Source organism: Bombina bombina, chromosome 6 (assembly GCF_027579735.1).
Source record: "Bombina bombina isolate aBomBom1 chromosome 6, aBomBom1.pri, whole genome shotgun sequence".
NCBI classification, from domain to species: domain Eukaryota; kingdom Metazoa; phylum Chordata; class Amphibia; order Anura; family Bombinatoridae; genus Bombina; species Bombina bombina.
The window spans coordinates 886,228,345-886,248,219 of NC_069504.1; the positions used below are offsets into that span (position 1 = coordinate 886,228,345).

Sequence of the window (19,875 nt, forward strand, 5' to 3'; positions counted from 1 at the left end):
ATATGCCCACAATGTGTTCCAGAGACTGGGTATGTGTAAGAGCTTGGTACTGTGATCTGTATAATAAACTATGGATAAGTCTAAATTATACTATTACTTTCAAATGGGTGTGTTTTGATTGCAGAACTGAGTGGGCGGAGCAGTTGAACAGTAGGTCGTCAATACTCCAGTAACCCGCTTGCTTGCTCTGCTGCAAAGTGTCCCTGGAATTTTTTTTTAAATGTTGGCAACTATGATAGACTGCAATGTAAAGGCACTTATCAGTGCCATTTTTTTTTCTAACATCCCTCACCTTCCAACTTTAGCCCCAAAAAACTGCCTGCTGCAGTTATTTTATAAAAAAAAAAAAAAAAGCTACAGTTTTTATTTTTTAATAAAACACACACCACTGTATTTTGGGGGCATTTGGGGCACGTTTATAAAATTAACCAGAAATCTGATCTCTGGTTAATTTTATAAGTGCTAATTGCTACCACCAGCTACTTGTAATGGCTGATTATTTATTGGCGTGTGATAAATTAGAGCTCCACTTGTAATCTAGCCCATTGTGTGCAATGTGGTTATACCACCACAGAGGGCGCTGTGGCATGCACTGTCTTGTCATTACCAGTCTCACAGCTCACCATAGAGAATGCTTTCTGTGATTGTTATTGCAGACATTTCTTTCATGTAATTGGCAAGAGTCCATGAGCTAGTGACATATGGGATATACAATCCTACCAGGAGGGGCAAAGTTTCCCAAACCTCAAAATGCCTATAAATACACCCCTCACCACACCCACAATTCAGTTTTACAAACTTTGCCTCCTATGGAGGTGGTGAAGTAAGTTTGTGCTAAGATTTCTACGTTGATATGCGCTTCTCAGCATTGTTGAAGCCCGATTCCTCTCAGAGTACAGCAAATGTCAGAGGGACGTGAAGGGAGTATCACTTATTGAATACAATGATTTCCCTAACGGGGGTCTTTTTCATAGGTTCTCTGTTATCGGTCGTAGAGATTCATCTCCTACCTCCCTTTTCAGATCGACGATATACTCTCAATTTACCATTACCTCTACTAATAACTGTTTTAGTACTGGTTTGGCTATCTACTATATGTGGATGGGTGTCTTTTGGTAAGTATGTTTTTTATTACTTAAGACACCTCAGCTATGGTTTGGCACTTTATGCATTTATATAAAGTTCTAAATATATGTATTGTACTTATATTTGCCATGAATCAGGTTCATGTATTTCCTTCTGCAGACTGTCAGTTTCATATTTGGGAAATATAAACATTTAAAAAAAAAAATATATATTTCTTACCTGGGGTTTAGTCTTTTTTTCAATTGACTACTTCTTATAAATTGCGTGCGGTATTAGGCCCGCTGGTGCATCAAATGCTAAACTTTATTGCGTCATTCTTGTCGTGAAATTTTTTTTGGCGCGAAAAAGTTTGTCACTTCCGGCATCATACTTGACACCGAGACCTTTCACACTGTTGCGTCATTAGTGACGCGAGTGTGTCATTTCCGGTTATTTTTTGATGTTTGCCTCTTGCTTTTTTCTATCAGAGGGCTATGCTATTTGCATTTTTTCCCATTCCTGAAACTGTCATATAAGGAAATAGATAATTTTGCTTTATATGTTGTTTTTTTTCTCTTACATTTTGCAAGATGTCTCAATCTGATCCTGCCTCAGAAGTTTCTGCTGGAACATTGCTGCCTGACATCGGTTCTACCAAAACTAAGTGCATTTGCTGTAAAATTGTAGAAATTATCTCGCCGAATGTCATTTGTAATAGTTGTCATGATAAACTTTTACATGCAGATAGTGTTTCCATCAGTAATAGTACATTGCCAGTTGCAGTTCCTTCAACTTCTAATGTGCATGATATACCTGTAAATTTTAAAGAATTTGTTTCTGATTCTATTCTGAAGGCTTTGTCTGCATTTCCACCTTCAAATAAACGTAAAAGGTCTTTTAAAACTTCTCATTTAGTTGATGAAATTTCTAATGACCAACAACATAATAATTTATCCTCTTCTAAAGAGGATCTATCTGATTCAGAAGATCCTTCCTCAGACATTGACACTGACAAATCTACTTATCTATTTAAAATTGAGTATATGCATTATTAAAAGAAGTGTTAATTACTTTGGATATTGAGGTAACCAGTCCTCTTGACGTTCAGTCTAATAAACGTTTAAATGCTGTTTTTAAACCTCCTGTGGTTTCTCCAGGGGTTTTTCCTATTCCTGAGGCTATTTCTGATATGATTTCTAAAGAATGGAATAAGCCAGGTACTTATTTTATTCCTTCTTCAAGGTTTAAAAAATTGTATCCTTTACCAGCAAAATCTATAGAGTTTTGGGAAAAGATCCCCAAAGTTGATGGGGCTATTTCTACTCTTGCTAAATGTACCACTATTCCTATGGAAGATAGTACTTCCTTTAAGGATCCTTTAGATAGGAAGCTTGAATCTTATCTAAGGAAGGCCTATTTATATTCAGGTCATCTTCTCAGACCTGAAATTTCTTTGGCTGATGTTGTGGCTGCATCAACTTTCTGGTTGGAGAATTTAGCGCAACAGGAATTGGATTCTGACTTATCTAGCATTATTCGCTTACTGCAATATGCTAATCATTTTATTTGTGATGCTATTTTTGATATTATCAAAATTGATGTTAGATCCATGTCTTTAGCTATTTTAGCTAGAAGAGCTTTGTGGCTTAAATCCTGGAATGCTGATATGACATCTAAATCTAGATTACAATCTCTTTCTTTCCAAGGTAATAATTTATTTGTTCTCAGTTGGATCTATTATTTCAACTGTTACTGAGGGAAAGGAAGTTTTTCTGCCTCAGGATAAAAAAACCTAAGGGTAAATCTAAGGCTTCTAACTGTTTTCGTTCCTTTTGTCAGAATAAGGAACAAAAACTCAATCCTCCCCCCAAGGAATCTGCTTCCAATTGGAAGCCTTCCTCAAATTGGAATAAATCCAATCCTTTTAGGAAACCAAAGTCAGCCCCTAAGTCCGCATGAAGGTGCGGCCCTCATTCAAGCTCAGCTGGTAGGGGGCAGATTAAGTTTTTTCAAGGATGTTTGGATAAAATCTGTCCAAAATCAATGGATTCAGAGCATTGTCTCTCAAGGGTATCGAATAGGATTCAGAGTAAGACCTCCTGTGAGAAGATTTTTTCTCTCACGTATCCCAGTAAATCCAGTAAAAGCTCAGGCTTTCCTGAAGTGTGTTTCAGACCTGGAGTTTTCAGGGGTAATCATGCCAGTTCCTCTTCTGGAACAAGGTTTGGGGTTTTATTCAAATCTATTCATTGTCCCAAAGAAGGAAAATTTATTCAGACCAGTTCTGGATCTGAAAATTTTGAATCGTTATGTAAGAGTACCAACTTTAAACATGGTGACTATAAGGACTATTCTGCCTTTTGTTCAGCGAGGACATTATATGTCCACAATAGACTTGCAGGATACATACCTTCATATTCCGATTCATCCAGAACATTATCAGTTTCTGAGATTCTCTTTTCTAGACAAGCATTACCCATTTGTTGCTATTCCATTTGGCCTAGCAACCGCTCCAAGAATCTTTTAAAGGGTTCTGGGAGCCCTACTCTCTGTAATCAGAGAACAGGGTATTGCAGTGTTTCCTTATTTGGACGATATCTTGGTACTAGCTCAGTCTTTACGTTCTGCAGAATCTCACATAAATCAACTAGTGTTGTTTCTTCGGAAACATGGTTGGAGGATCAATTTACCAAAAAGTTTCTTGATTCCTCAGACAAGGGTCACCTTTTTTGGCTTCCAGATAGATTCAGTGTCCATGACTCTGTCTCTAACAGACAAGAGACGTTTAAAATTGGTTGCAGCCTGCCGGCACCTTCAGTCTCAGTCATTCCATTCAGTGGCTATGTGCATGGAAGTTTTAGGTCTCATGACTGCAGCATCAGACGTGATCCCCTTTGCTCGTTTTCACATGAGACCTCTACAGCTTTGTATGCTGAAACAATGGTGCAGGGATTATACAAAGATATCACAATTAATATCCTTAAATCCCAATGTACAACATTCTCTGACATGGTGGATAGATCACCATCGTTTAGTTCAAGGGGCTTCTTTTGTTCGGCCAACCTGGACTGTGATCACAACAGACCCGAGTCTTTCAGGTTGGGGAGCTGTTTGGGGATCTCTGACAGCACAAGGGGTTTGGAAATCTCAAGAGGCGAGATTACCAATAAATATTTTAGAACTCCTTGCAATTCTCAGAGCTCTTCAGTTTTGGCCTCTGTTAAAGAAAGAACCGTTCATTTGTTTTCAGACAGACAATATCACAACAGTGGCATATGTCAATCATCAGGGTGGGACTCACAGTCCCCAAGCTATGAAAGAAGTATCTCAGATACTTGCTTGGGCGGAATCCAGCTCTTGTCTAATCTCTGCGGTGCATATCCCAGGTGTAGACAATTGGGAGGCGGATTATCTCAGCCGCCAGACTTTACATCCAGGGGAATGGTCTCTCCATCCAGATGTTTTTTCTCAGATTGTTCAGATGTGGGGTCTTCCAGAGATAGATCTCATGGCCTCTCATCTAAACAAGAAACTTCCCAGATACCTGTCCAGGTCCAGGGATGTTCAGGCGGAAGCAGTGGATGCACTAACACTTCCTTGGTGTTATCATCCTGCTTACATTTTCTCGCCTCTAGTTCTCCTTCCAAGAGTGATTTCCAAAATCATCATGGAACAATCATTTGTGTTGCTGGTGGCACCAGCATGGCCACATAGGTTTTGGTATGCGGATCTGGTTTGGATGTCCAGTTGCCCGCCTTGCCCACTTCCGTTACGGCCAGACCTACTATCTCAAGGTCCATTTTTTCCATCAGGATCTCAAATCATTAAATTTGAAGGTATGGAAATTGAACGCTTAGTACTAAGTCATAGAGGTTTCTCTGACTCAGTGATTAATACTATGTTACAAGCTCGTAAATCTGTCTCTAGAAAGATTTATTATAGAGTTTGGAAGACTTACATTTCATGGTGTTCTTCTCATAAGTTTTCTTGGCATTCCTTTAGAATTCCTAGAATTTTACAGTTTCTTCAGGATGGTTTGGATAAGGGTTTGTCTGCAAGTTCCTTGAAAGGACAAATCTCCGCTCTTTCTGTTTTATTTCACAGTAAGATTGCTATACTTCCTGATATACACTGTTTTGTACAGTCTTTAGTTCGTATTAAGCCTGTCATTAAATCAATTTCTCCTCCTTGGAGTCTTAATTTGGTTCTGAAGGCTTTACAGACTCCTCCATTTGGGCCTATGCATTCTTTGGACATTAAACTACTTTCTTGGAAAGTGTTGTTCCTTTTGGCTATCTCTTCTGCTAGAAGAGTTTCTGAGCTATCTGCTCTTTCTTGTGAATCTCCTTTTCTGATTTTTCATCAGGATAAGGTGGTTTTGCGGACTTCATTTGAATTTTTACCTAAGGTTGCGAATTCTAACAACATTAGTAGACAAATTGTTGTCCCTTCCTTGTGTCCTAATCCTAAGAATCCTTTGGAAAGATCCTTACATTCTTTGGATGTGGTGAGAGCTTTGAAATATTATGTTGAAGCTACTAAAGATTTCAGGAAGACTTCTAGTCTATTTGTTTTATTTTCTGGTCCTAGGAAAGGTCAGAAGGCCTCTGCTATTTCCTTGGCCTCTTGGTTAAAGCTTTTGATTCATCAAGCTTATTTGGAGTCGGGTCAAGCCCTGCCTCAGAGAATTACGTGGGCTTTTAAGAATGAAGCTTCAGTTGATCAGATTTGCAAAGCAGTGACTTGGTCCTCTTTGCATACATTTACTAAATTCTACTGTTTTGATGTATTTGCTTCTTCGGAAGCAGTTTTTGGTAGGAAAGTTCTTCAGGCAGCTATTTCAGTTTGATTCTTCTGCTTTTGTTTTAAGTTTTTTTCTTTCAAAAAATAAAAATAAACTTATTTTTTTGAGTTGTGGACTAATTTTTTCAGCAGAATATTGCTGTTTTTATTTTATTCCCTCCCTCTCTAGTGACTCTTGAGTGGAGATCCACATCTTGGGTATTGATATCCCATATGTCACTAGCTTATGGACTCTTGCCAATTACATGAAAGAAAACATAATTTATGTAAGAACTTACCTGATAAATTCATTTCTTTCATATTGGCAAGAGTCCATGAGGCCCACCCCTTTTTATGGTGGTTATGATTTTTTGTATAAAGCACAATTATTTCCAAATTTCCTTTGTTGATGCTTTCTACTCCTTTCTTTATCACCCCACTGCTTGGCTATTCCTTAAACTGAATTGTGGGTGTGGTGAGGGGTGTATTTATAGGCATTTTGAGGTTTGGGAAACTTTGCCCCTCCTGGTAGGATTGTATATCCCATATGGCACTAGCTCATGGACTCTTGCCAATATGAAAGACATTAATTTATCAGGTAAGTTCTTACATAAATTATGTTTTTGTGCTGTTCTTTCTACTTGCAGTTTAAGTTTGTAGACATTTGAAATCAGGTAAGAATAAGCCATTAGATAAAGGGTAAAAGATAAAAGACAAAGCAAGTTATAGTGCTGCTTGTGACATGTTAATTCTTTGTTTAGCACATGGGATACAACATCAGTCTCACCATGTGCATTTTCATGCTGCAGTAAAACTCAGATTTACAGGGGAATGTCTTTACCTCATACTTTCCTACTTGTGAATATTTCAGTTATGTCTACTTACATTGTTATCCATTACAACAGCTACAAAAGTGCTTAACCAAGCTTAAAGGAACAGTAAACCCAAAAATTTGTTTCATGAGTCAAGTAGAGAATACAATTTTAAACATCATTCCAATTTACTTCTATTATCTAATTTGCTTCATGTTTTAGATATCTTTTGTTTAAGAAATAGCAATGCACATAGGAGAGCCAATCACACAAGGCATCTATGTGCAGCTACCAATCAGCAGCTTCTGAGCCTATCTAGATATGCTTTTCAGCAAAGGGTATCAAGAGAATGAAGCAAAATAGATAATTGAAGTAAATTAAAAAAAAAATGGGTTTCATGTCCCTTTAAATGTGAAGGATATAATCCAGCTAAAAGTAAAATCTGCATATTTACATTTCTGTTTGCAAACACATATTTTTATATGATATACAGACATAAGCAAAAAAAATGCTTATAGAAACTCATCACTGTTTTATATGATAGATTTTATTGTAAGTGCATGTGTCACGTGATGCATTTGTAAGTACTCAGTAAAAAAACCTCACTTGAAATAGTGTCTGTGCAGAGAGCTGCTTACAGAGTGATTTTAATCATTTTCTTGCTGCAAGTGTTTTCATTTAATTTTTAAAAAGTTTCCACTGTGATACAAATCAAAGTGCCAGATTACAAGTGGAGCGCAAATGTTTGCGCAAGTGATAAGGGTTTATTGCGGGGTTTGCGCTATCATCGCACATACTGCTCGTTTTACGAGTTGAAAGTAAGCTTGAGCGCAATCACAATTTACGCAAGCAATTACCATGATTTCAGAACTCTCGTTAACTCTTTTGCAAAACTAAAAAGTTGCATAAAACACATGAAAACTACATTACAAAGTACAGTTACACTCCTAATAACACTAATAAAAAAAAAAAAATATTGCACACAAAAGTTATAAGGGTTTAAAGACAGGAGGTCTTTAAAAAAAGAAAAAAAGGCTGCAAAGGGCTTTATTGAGATAGATACATATACATGTCTAAAGATGTATGTATATATAGTTATATGTGTACATACTGTATGTATTAATATGCAAATATATGTATTTGCAGACATATATACACATAAAAATACAAATACATATGTACACATATATATATATATATATATATATATATATATATATATATACACACCTATATATAATTATAAACAAACAGCAAAGTATTAGCACACATCCAAAATGAAACCACACTTATTAAATAATTGTGGTTTCATTTTGGATGTGCACTAATACTTTGTTGTTTGTTTGTATTTACTCTGGTAATTTTGGCAGCACTCCCACAATATGTGCAATAATATATAATATGTTTTTGTAAGGTGTGCTTAACCAAACCCCTATGTTTTATTTGCTGTATTTCTTACAGGGAGATTGACCAAATCCCTTTAGTTAAAGCACACTACTAAAAACCTGCTCAGGTGTGTTCCAGGCAGTGTCATTAAGGCTATATAAAGCCAGGCAGCCTCATTCAATGAGGCATAGAACCACAGATTTGGAATTCTAGATTAGAATCAAAGGATTCAGCCCCGTAAGGTTAAAATTTATAGTGTTAGGACCAGTCTATTTTGGGACACCTTGTAAGTGGTGACTGGCTGAGCAGAATATGGCCATATTGTGTGACTAAGATCCCAATATTATTTAAGAGTATAGAGTTTTAAACAGGCATTTTTTGCAGACTTTATATCAAAATAAGTGTGGTTTCATTTTGGATGTGCGCTAATACTTGTTTGTATTTACTCTGGTCATTTTGGCAGCACTCCCACAATATGTGTATTAATATATAATATGTTTTTGTAAGGTGTGCTTAACCAAACCCCTATGTTTTATTTGCTCTATAGTTTTATATATATATATATATATATATATATATATATATATATATATATATAAAAAAGTGTTGGTTGTTAAGTTTGTTTTTTTTCCCCCCCTTTTTTTTTTTCTCCATTGTTTTCAATGGGGGAATAAGTGAACTCGCACGCAAGGGTTACATTTTTTTCAATGGGGGAATAAGTGAACTCGCACGCATATATAAAAGTGTTGGTTGTTAAGTTTTTCCCCCCCCCCCCCTTTTTTTTTCTCCATTGTTTTCAATGGGGGAATAAGTGAACTCGCACGCAATATTTTAACTTCTGCTTTTTGCGCTCGTTGGGTTAGTGCTCAAATTAAACAGTTTACTTTCAGCTAGTAATATGAGCACAACCCAAAGAGCGCAAAAAGCTTACTTCTAGAAAAATTAACGCAAGAATGTTAATTAGCGCTCCACTTGTAATCTGGCCCAAAGTCTCTAAATTATATTTGAAACACTTGCAGCAAGAAAATTTGATTTTAAACCAACAAAATCTACTAAATAAAGGAAATTAAACCTATGACCTAAAAGTCTTATTTTTGCTGTTTTTTTTTTTTTTTTAATTTAAAAATTTCCGTATCCACCTAACCTAAGATCAGATCTAAATGGGCCTGTAAGCTATTTCTGAGCCCTTTACTCACATCTGACCTCAGACCTCAGATCAGATTCATCTCTGGTCTAAAAGCTATTTTTAGAGGGTATTGCATAGAATATGAGTTAAAGGAACATACAAATGATATTTATGGAGTTTGCAGTTAAAATAGGGTATTTTAATATGTATTTTTGTTTGTTTCTTAAAATATTGTTGTTCCTGTGTTGAAAAATAAACGTTCTCTGTTCCTATGCCCATGGGTGTGTATATGCACTTCCTGCCGTAAATTGTTTTTTCATGAAACCCCCCCAAACATTTTAACATTTAATTATCACTCTTGATTTTTGCCTTTTTTTTTTACTTTTCAACCCAAAATTTATCATTCCTTATTTTCAGATTTGGAGAGGTGACGCACATTTTATTTACTGCTGTGCAAGCTGTGGCAATTGTCATTAAAAAGTAAAGTATAGTATTTTTATTTTCTTGCTGTGATTTATTATTGTAGTTTATGGCAACTATATCCTGCTATGCAGATGTTGAAGGGTTAATAATGTAACCCTTGCTTGTTTAATTTGGTGCAAAATTTCTCATCTGTCCTTATTTACAGATTTGGAGAGGTGACGCACATTTTATGCAAGCTGTGGCAATTGCAATTTGCAGTGAAAAGTAAGTCATTTATCTTTTAACTTAACTATTTTATTTTAACATTATTAACATTTGATTTAAGCATACTTTTTCTTCTTCGTATTAATCCAGTGGCGTAGCGTGGGGGGGCCACAGGGGTGGTTGCCCCGGGCGTATAATTCTGAGGGGCGCAAAACGCTCAGCTCACAGCCTTCCCAGTCCCCACCATCTCAAGACAGTAGACAGTCACAGTCCCACTCCCAGCGGCGCTACAGGGAGACTAAAAAATCTGACAGGCGCCTGCGCCCATCCGTTCTGTCTCTCAAGTGAACTATCAAGACGTGCTGTGTAATGATTTAATTATCATAATTTATCAGTGTAATCCTATCCAACCGTTACCTGCTGCTAGCCTAGCGTTTACGTCACTAGTTAGCACGGTCCACTCCCAGCGTGCATGTCAGGAGGGAGAAAGAAGTCAGAGCAGCAGAGCCAGAGTGGAGTCAGACTGACTAGCACGCTGCGCCCACAACAATAAGGTAAGTAGTGTCAACCGAAATTACTGAACTCATCACCGGGTCCGTATCAGGCCCAGACCACCAGTGCCACTGCCAGCCAGAATTATAATTAAATTATTATAGCCCCTGTTGCTGTTTTTGCCTGGGCCCTGGGGAATGGGGATTGGAAATAGAAACGCGTGCAAAATGCAGCTTAGCCTCTACCGTTACCCAGGTTACGTCCCAGGGCCAGCGAGCCAAGTTCCAAAAGACCAAGAGTCACTCTGAGCCAGCCAGCCAAGTTCCAACTTCCAAAGGACCCAGAGTCTGAGCCAGCCAGCATGCCAGAGTGTGAGAGTGATCTATGCTGCTTTAAAGTGAAAGCTGGTATACATCTTGTATGTTTTACCCAGGTTAAAAATGAATTTGAAATAAAATAACTGGCTTTCACTTTAAAACAGCATAGATCTCTCACACTCTGGCATGCTGGCTTAGATAGATGTATTTTAAAAATAAAATCCCATGTTTAAATATTGAACCAAAAAAAATGTAATTGTTAAGTTCTATAATGTACTTAATGTATATAATAAAGTAATGGCTGCCTGCAACCATATTGAGTCCTAATTTTTAAGGATGAATGTAGAGTTTACAATTCTATATATAGTATATAGTTTTGTTGTTAAAAATAAAGCTTTGTTTGTTTTAAAACAAAAACCTGTCTCCTAAGTTGTTGAGCTGGCTCCTAGATTCAAAGCAAATTTGCCAATCCCTACTGTGCTGGTGGAAGAGACTCAGTCAGTGCTGGGCTCAATTCTTGCCTTGCCCTGGAGGCAATGTAAAATTTAATTATGTTACAGGCCTTAACTCTCACATTTTGTGAAAGTCTATGATTATTTTTAATAACTGCTGTTGAATTGGCAAGCATTGGCTATTTATTTCATTCTCTGAGCCTGTCTGGTGATCAATTTTTCTACATTAAACATTTGTGTTCTAGATTTTTACTAGGTAAGATGGGAGGGTTTTTTATAGAGTTATGGGAATCTTTGCATCCTCCTAGGGGTAGAGAAGATTAATTCCCATGAGTAATGGATCATGGACTCTCACCACCATAAAATAAATAAATTTATCAGGTAAGCATAAATAATGTTTTTATTTTTCGTGTGGGGGGAAAAACAACTTTAATGAATTGAGAACAGGTACTTTTCTGAATGCCAATTGAGCAGTTGTTCACTCTAGTTCTTATTAACCTTGGAATTGTATTGGGAATTGAACAGATTTAGTCAGTCTGTTTCTGAAGGCATGTTTCTCATTACATTTGTATTCCATGCTTTATTCTTATTATTTACTATTCTATTGTAAAGACACATTAAAAATTTGTGTACAGGTACCCAACATTAAAATGATTCTGTACAGAATATCAAAATCCAGAAATTCTCCATATCCAGAATGCCTAATACCTAGGGATGGGTGAATGTTTCTAAACATTCGAATTTTAAAACAAATTTTCCGATATTCGTTCGTTCGAACCAAATTTTGAATGTTTAGTTAACATTCTAACATTCGATTTTCGAATGTTCGTTTTCAAATTTTTCGCTTACATTCGAAAATATTCGTTCTTATTAATAGAATGTTTTATTTTGGATAATATTATATTCGAATTCGAAATCTATATTTCACATTCGAATTCGATATATAATATTCGTATTCTATTCTATTCAAATTCGAATATTATATTAGAATTCGAAAACTATATTTCACATTCGAATTCGAAATATAATATTCTAATTCGATTCTAATCGAATTCGATGAGATATATCATATTCTAATTCGAAATGTTATATTCGAATTCGATTGAATATATTATATACTATTTGTAATGAGATATTCGAATTCGATTTAAATTTCGAAATAGTATTTGCTTTTCTAATGTACTATTCAAATTCGAATTTGTTATAATAATGGTATTATATTATAAATATTTGAAATTTTCGAATTTGATTTTAATTTCGAAATTGTATTTCTTAACTAAAATTGTATTTTTAAATGTAATATTCGAATTCGAATTATTTAATATTCAAATTTAAATATTTAAATCAAGTTATTCCCTCCCATATGTAAATGTTATAAATAGATGTAGCTCTTAACATTTCATTTGAAAGGTTTAGTTTTGGAGAAGGACGTACTGGTTTTGTGGTCGTGTACTCGTGTTGGATTATTTGGATACAATTTTTTTCTATATACTATTATCTATTTGCTCCTGTGGCATCTTTTTTTGGAATTTTGTGTGGACACATTACACAACTGTGGAGGGTGGACTGCACGCCGTGAGAAGACTCGTTTGTTATCTTCATCTTCAATCAATTTCATCAATATTTGTGGAGGTAATATGCGGTCTATTTATTTTTATAGGCAAAATACAGCCCATATTTTCCTGCTGTCTTAACTAGAGCACTGGTGAAATAATCAGTACCTAAGGTGAGGGCCAATTTAGTTAACATGGTTACTGATTATTTTACCTGTGCTCCAGTTAAAGTGATATGAAACAGATTTTTTTTTTTCATGATTCAGATATTTCTTTCACTTTTACCAAGAGAATTGAGAAACATTGATAATAGGAGTAAAATTGAAAGTTTCTTAAAATTGCATGCTCTGCCTCTGTCTGAATCAGCAAACTTTAATTTTGACTAGACAATCCTTTTAAGACGTTATAAAGATAGCTTACTACTAGCCTAGGTTAACTTGAGGACTGCGGTTGAGAAGTACTGATGTTCATCATAGAGATGTTGTAATTGTTGTAATGTAGTGTTGTTTCTTTTTTACTGTGCTGCCTGCTAGTCCTGTGTTGTAGTATGGAATTGGGTATTGGCAATTTGGCAGCCAGTGATGCTGACTAGGTTCTAATTTATATGTATTGTATATATACTCAATTTTATTTGAGATTTTTGAACTCTGATATGTATAATTAGGTACTGTAATGTAAAAAGCTTATTTTAATATATTTATTTTTTTTTAATTGGATTTTTTCATTTTTTTTTAAAAATGGTATGCATTTTTTTGGCTTTGCATTTTGATGAGTTGATAATGCTGTAGTGCTATATTTACCTATGTAGATTGTATTGTATTGTATTTTTTTCTATTTGAAATTCCAAGTTTTAAACAACATTCCAATTTCCTTCTATTAGCTAATTTGCTTCATTCTTTAGATATCTTTTTTGAAGATATAGTAATGCACATGGGTGAACCAATCACACGAAGCATCTATGTGCAGCAACCAATCAGCAGCTACAGATGCTATCTAGATATACTTTTCAGCAAAGGATATCAAGAGAATGAAGCAAATTAGATCATAGAAGTAATTATAAAGTAGTTTAAAATCACATGCTCTTTCTGAATCATGAAAGAAAAAATGTGGGTTTCATGTCCCTTTAATAAAGTTATGATGGTGTTATTTTCAAATGTTATATCTTTTATAGTTATGGAGTTCATTTCGAATTTAAAGCCAATATAGTAGTTATATGAAGTGATAGATGTGTTTAATTTTTTAAATTTCGAATTTCAGTTATTATTGTGTTAATTTCGAATTATTAACTATTAAAGATGTAAAATTCGATTTTTAATTCTAAATGAACTATCTTCTCTATTATTAATTACTAAAGGTGTTAAAATTCGAATTTAAAATCGAAATCAACACATATCACTTTATATGAGTATATGAAGTGATATAGGTCTTGATTTCTAATTAAAATTCGAATTTTAACACAACTATTAACTATATTAGATATGTTAATTTCGAATTTTACATATTTGTTATAGTTATTGTTTTATTTTCGAATTGTATGTATTATTGTATTATTTTCTAATTTAAAACTATAGCAAAGATGTAAAAATCGAAATTTTATTCGAAATTAACACATCTTATCTATTATAGCTACTAGTGCTGTTAAAATTCGATTTTTAATTCGAAACCAACACTTCCATCCCTTAATCTAACTATTAAGTGATAGAGGTGTTGATTTCGAATTAAAAATCGAATTTTAACACAACTATTAACTATAATAGATATGTTCATTTCAAATTCGAATTTTACATATTTGTTATAGTTATGTTTTATTTTCTAATTGTATGTATTGTGTTAATTTCGAATTTAAAACAATAAGGATAGTGTAAAATTCGAATTCGAATTTTAATTCGAAATTAACACATCTTATCTATTATAGTTACTTGTGCTGTTAAAATTCGAATTTTAATTTGAAACCAACACCTCCATCACTTAATCTAACAATTAAATGATAGAGGTGTTGATTTCGAATTAAAATTCGAATTTTAACAACACTATTAACTATAATACATATATTCATTTCGAATTCGAATTTTACATCTTTGTTATAGTTATTGTTTTAGTTTCGAATTGTATGTAACATTATGTTAATTTCGAATTTAAAACTATTGCAAAGATGTAAAATTCGAATTCAAATTTTATTTCGAAATTAGCACATCTTATCTATTATAGTTACATGTACTGTTAATATTTTCGAATTTTAATTCGAAATCAACACTTCCTTTACTTTCTATAACTATTAAATGATAGAAGTGTTGATTTCGAATTAAAATTCAAATTTTAACAGCACTATTAACTATAAAAGATATGTTCATTTCGAATTCAAATTTTACCTATTTATTATACTTATTGTTTTATTTTCGAATTGTATGTAACATTATGTTAATTTCGAATTTCAAACTATTGCAAAGTTGTAAAATTCGAATTCGAATTTTAATTCGAAATTAGCACATCTTATCTATTATAGTTACAAGTACTGTTAATATTCGAATTTTAATTCGAAATCAACTCTTCCTTTACTTTCTAAAACTATTAAATGATAGAAGTATAATAGATATGTTCATTTCGAATTCGAATTTTATATATTTATTATACTTATTGTTTTATTTTCGAATTGTATGTAACATTATTTTAATTTCGAATTTAAAACTATCGCAAAGATGTAAAATTCGAATTTTAATTCTAAATTAGCATAACTTATCTATTATAGTTACAAGTAGTGTTAATATTCGAATTTTAATTCGAAACCAACACCTCCATCACATAGTATAACTATTAAATGATAGAGGTGTTGATTTCGAATTAAAATTCGAATTTTAACAACACTATTAACTATAATACATATGTTCATTTCGAATTCGAATTTTACATCTTTATTATAGTTATTGTTTTATTTTCGAATTGTATGTATCATTATGTTAATTGCGAATTTAAAACAATAGCAAAGATGTAAAATTCGAATTCGAATTTTAATTCTAAATTAGCACATCTTATCTATAATGGTTACTAGTGGTGTTAAAATTCGAATTTTAATTCGAAATTAACACATCTTAGCTATTATAGTTAATACTAGAAGTGTTAAAATTCGAATTTTAACACCATTCCATTACTAACTATAATAGATAAGATGGTTTTATTTCTAATTAAAATTAGAATTCAAATTTTTTATCTTAGTTATCAAAGTCTAAGACAGTTCGTCTCCCATTTGGCTAAATGTTTGAAATGAGACCCCTCCACGCTTGTAATGTATTTATTAAAATTGCATAAGTACACGTACACACGCACACACAGTCATACACACACATTCTCATACACACACACAATCTCATACACACACTCTCATACACACACACTTTCAGACACACTCATACATACATACTCTCATACACACACACTCTTACACACACACACACTCTAATACACAAACACTGATACAACACACACACAGAATCTCATGCACACACATACTCTCGCACACACGCACTCATACACACACAATCCCATACACACACAATCCCATACACACATACTCTCATACACACACTCTCTCATACACACACAATCTCATACACAGACTCATACAACCACACACACACACTCATACACACACACACTCACTCACATACATACACACACACACACTCACGTATACTACACTACAAGTTTTACCAACCATATAGTTCTACTCTGCTTTGTCAATCAAGAACATTCAAAATCACATAGTCAGCAGACTATACAAAAATGTAATACATTTCTATTAACTTTGGTTTGCATACTAGACATATATGTAATGTTATATGTATTATATATATATGTATTATTTGGGTGTATATGTATGTTTTATCCTAAGTTAAATCATTGTTAATTATAGAGTGAGAAGATTTATACAGCAGCAGCAGTAGCAGCAAGAAATAACGACACAGACGTGCAATAGCATTTTGTTACTCATCAAATTTTATTATTCAATAAAATTAAAGCAGTGTCTTCTTTAATTGGAATCTACCAAGATGCCAAAAAAAGTTGCAAGAAGAATGATTTCAGCTTCCAGCAGCAGCAGTCAACAGCAGCAAAAGCAAATGGAGACCAATAATGATGCAGTTGAAGTAGTTAAAGAAAACAAAGTGTCCGGAACCACACGCAGTGGTCGTCAAAGAATGGCAATTCATGCATTTTTGAAGAAAAAAAATCCCCCAATTGGATCTGAACATGCAGAGCAGCAGTGCTTGCAGGAAGCAGCATTAGAAAAATCCACTTCTATTAATGAATTACCCAGAGAACCAGCAGGTGATAATGGAGTTGATCTTGAAATAACTATGGAAACTTCCGGAAGGAATAGCAGCAGCAGTAGCAGCATCTCTGTAGAAAATGAAAATAATTCTGAATTTGAATTTGAAGATTTTATATCTGAAGGATCTGTGTATACTCCAAATCTCGATTGTGATTCTGATGATTCAGATTGTAGTATCATTGAGGAACCAAATCCACCTTGCACCATCACTTCTACGTATCCACTGTTCCAAAAGCATCTCAAACGTGCTATTCCATCCAAAGAGTCACCAATGTTGCAGTCACAGTCAGATAGAATTCATTCTAATGCTGCCAACGGGGCCAAACAAAGAAAAATTCCCACAATTGAACCACTAGATGCTACACCACCACAAGTTGCAACTTGTGAAATAAGAGCAGCTGGCGCTGCTGTAATGGAAATTCCATCATCATCATCCATTATGACTCCCAGGTCACGTAGTAGTGCAGTAGGTGGTAGTGTAGTTTGGAATTTTTATTCTGTCGATAAACTAGATCAAAGTAAAGCAACATGTAAAATATGTAATAAAAAAATAAGTCGAGGAAAAGCAGGAAGTAATTTGGGAACCACTTCCTTGCGGTCTCATATGAATAGTAGACATAAAGTGATATGGGACAGATATTTAAATAAAAATCTTGCTTTATCCACAGAAAGAAATACTAATGTTATGCTACCACCTACTGCCAATGATGATGGCTTTAATAACACCAGTAGAAGTTCATGCAGCAGCAGCAATCAACTTTTATCAAATTTAGTGCCAAGTTCTGGGAGTACAGCAGTGTCTAAGCGACAGAGTACTTTACAAGTTGCTTTTGAGAGTGGTCAAAAATATCCCCCAAACCATGAACGCGTTCGCCAAATTAATTTTAAAGTTGCAAAAATGCTTGCAATCGATATGCTTCCTTTTAAATTTGTTGAAGGTCAAGGCTTTCGGGAATTAATGCAATCAGTGGTTCCCCGTTGGCAAATCCCGAGTCGTCATTATTTTTCACGAAAAGGTGTTCCAGAAATTCATAAAATTGTTTTACAAAATGTTGGCAAACAATTAGAAATGTCAGAGTGTAACAAAGTTCATATTACAACTGACATGTGGACAAGTCCACAGGGTGCAGACTATATGACTGTGACTGCACATTGGGTATCATTTGCCGTAAGTAATGACTCTAATGAGTATGTTTCCTCAAGGCCAATGCGACGCATATCTTATCGTAAGCATGCAACACTGTGCATGAATAGTTTTGAACGAAAGAATCACAATGCAGCTAATATTCTTAATAAGCTGAATGAAGTAATAAATGATTGGTTTTTGCCACGCAGCCTCACGGTTGGTTTTGTGGCTTCAGACAATGGCTCTAACATTGTTTGTGCACTCAAGAATGGACAAATGATACATGTGCCTTGTTTTGCACATATATTAAATTTGGTTGTTAACAAATTTCTTTCAGATTCAACACATATTCATGACATGTTGAATGCTTCCCGAAAGATATGCTCGCATTTCCACCGTTCCTACCATGCCCAAAATTCGTTACTAACATTACAAGAAAATAATAATTTGCCACGCCATCAACTCATAATTGATGTTTCTACGCGATGGAATAGCACGTTTGACATGCTTCAACGCCTTTATGAACAACGAAAGGCAATAATTGAATACCTTATGACTTTAAGAAAAACATTAGATGGAGTCCATTTGACTTCGGCACAGTGGCATCTTATGAGTGATGTGTGCAAGGTTCTTCAGCCGTTTAAAGAGGCAACATTAATGGTAAGTGAACAAGATGCAAGCCTTAGTCAGGTCCTTCCATTAATTTCGCTTCTTGAAACTAGACTGAGTTCCTTGCATCAAGTGCAAGATAACTGTTTATCTGATTCTGCTGAAGATGAGAATGATATAGAGTTGTTTGATCTTGCTCAGCTTGGAAGAAAATTAATTTTGTGTTTGTTGAAAGATCCAAGGATCATCTCCATCAAAAAAAGAGATGAGTACCTTCTTGCTACTCTGTTGGACCCACGTTTTAAAGGTCAGATGTATAATTTTGTTGATGGAAAAGAACATACGGTTGAGAGATGCAAGGGAGTACTCATCTACAAAGTAAAGCAAGAAATTGAAATTAATCAGCGAGCAAACTCAAACAACTCTACAAATCAGTCTAGCAGCAGTTGCACTGGTAGTGGTCGGACTTCTTTCCCAGATTGTAACAGTTCTGAGTCTGACTCAATATCTGACAATTCAGTGTGCGGTGGTAATTCCACTAACTCATTGTGGGGTCTTTTTGGCAAATATGGCATTATGGCTACAGGTCAAGATGCAAGATTACATGAAGACAATCAGTGTTCTGCAGTGCAAATGGTAACTGCATATATGTTGGATAACACTTTTATCGAGCCTCGTTCTGACCCATTGAGTTACTGGAAATCCAAAAAAATATTATGGCCTGAATTGTCACATATTGCCTTTCAATATTTAAGTTGTCCCCCAACGAGTGTTCAGTCAGAGCGTGTGTTTAGTGCTGCTGGTAGTGTTGTGACTGATCATCGAAATAGACTATCTAGTGTAAATGTTGACCGTTTAACATTTCTCAAAATGAATCAACACTGGATACCAGAACAACATCAGTTGGAGGCTATCAGACAAAACACTACCGGCAGCAGTGATACAGACGACGATGATCCCTCAGAACAAAGACCAATTGTGTTTGCGGTGGATACAAATATGTAAACCTCACCAAAAATTTTTTTTTAAAAGGATATAAAATATAAAAATAATTTTTTAAAAATCAAAGTATAAAAGATCATTTTTATTTTTTATGTCCTTTTACTGCTTCCTCAGCTGTCCTACCGCTACCTACTGCTACTGCTGCTGGATTTCGAATCAGATAAACAGTGTCTTGTACTACTAGAATTTAATGTTATATGAT

At 34.6% G+C, this 19,875-nt stretch overlaps 1 protein-coding gene across 1 annotated transcript; it reads left to right on the forward strand.

The window, feature by feature from the left end:
• Nucleotides 1-12,661: 12,661 nt before the first annotated feature.
• Nucleotides 12,662-19,676, forward strand: LOC128664762 (zinc finger BED domain-containing protein 6-like). Its single transcript, XM_053719570.1, has 2 exons — nt 12,662-12,691; nt 16,520-19,676. Exon 2 carries the CDS (start codon nt 16,656-16,658, stop codon nt 19,674-19,676), a length of 3,021 nt encoding a protein of 1,006 aa, XP_053575545.1. The 5' UTR covers nt 12,662-12,691; nt 16,520-16,655.
• The last annotated feature ends 199 nt before the right edge of the window (nt 19,677-19,875 follow it).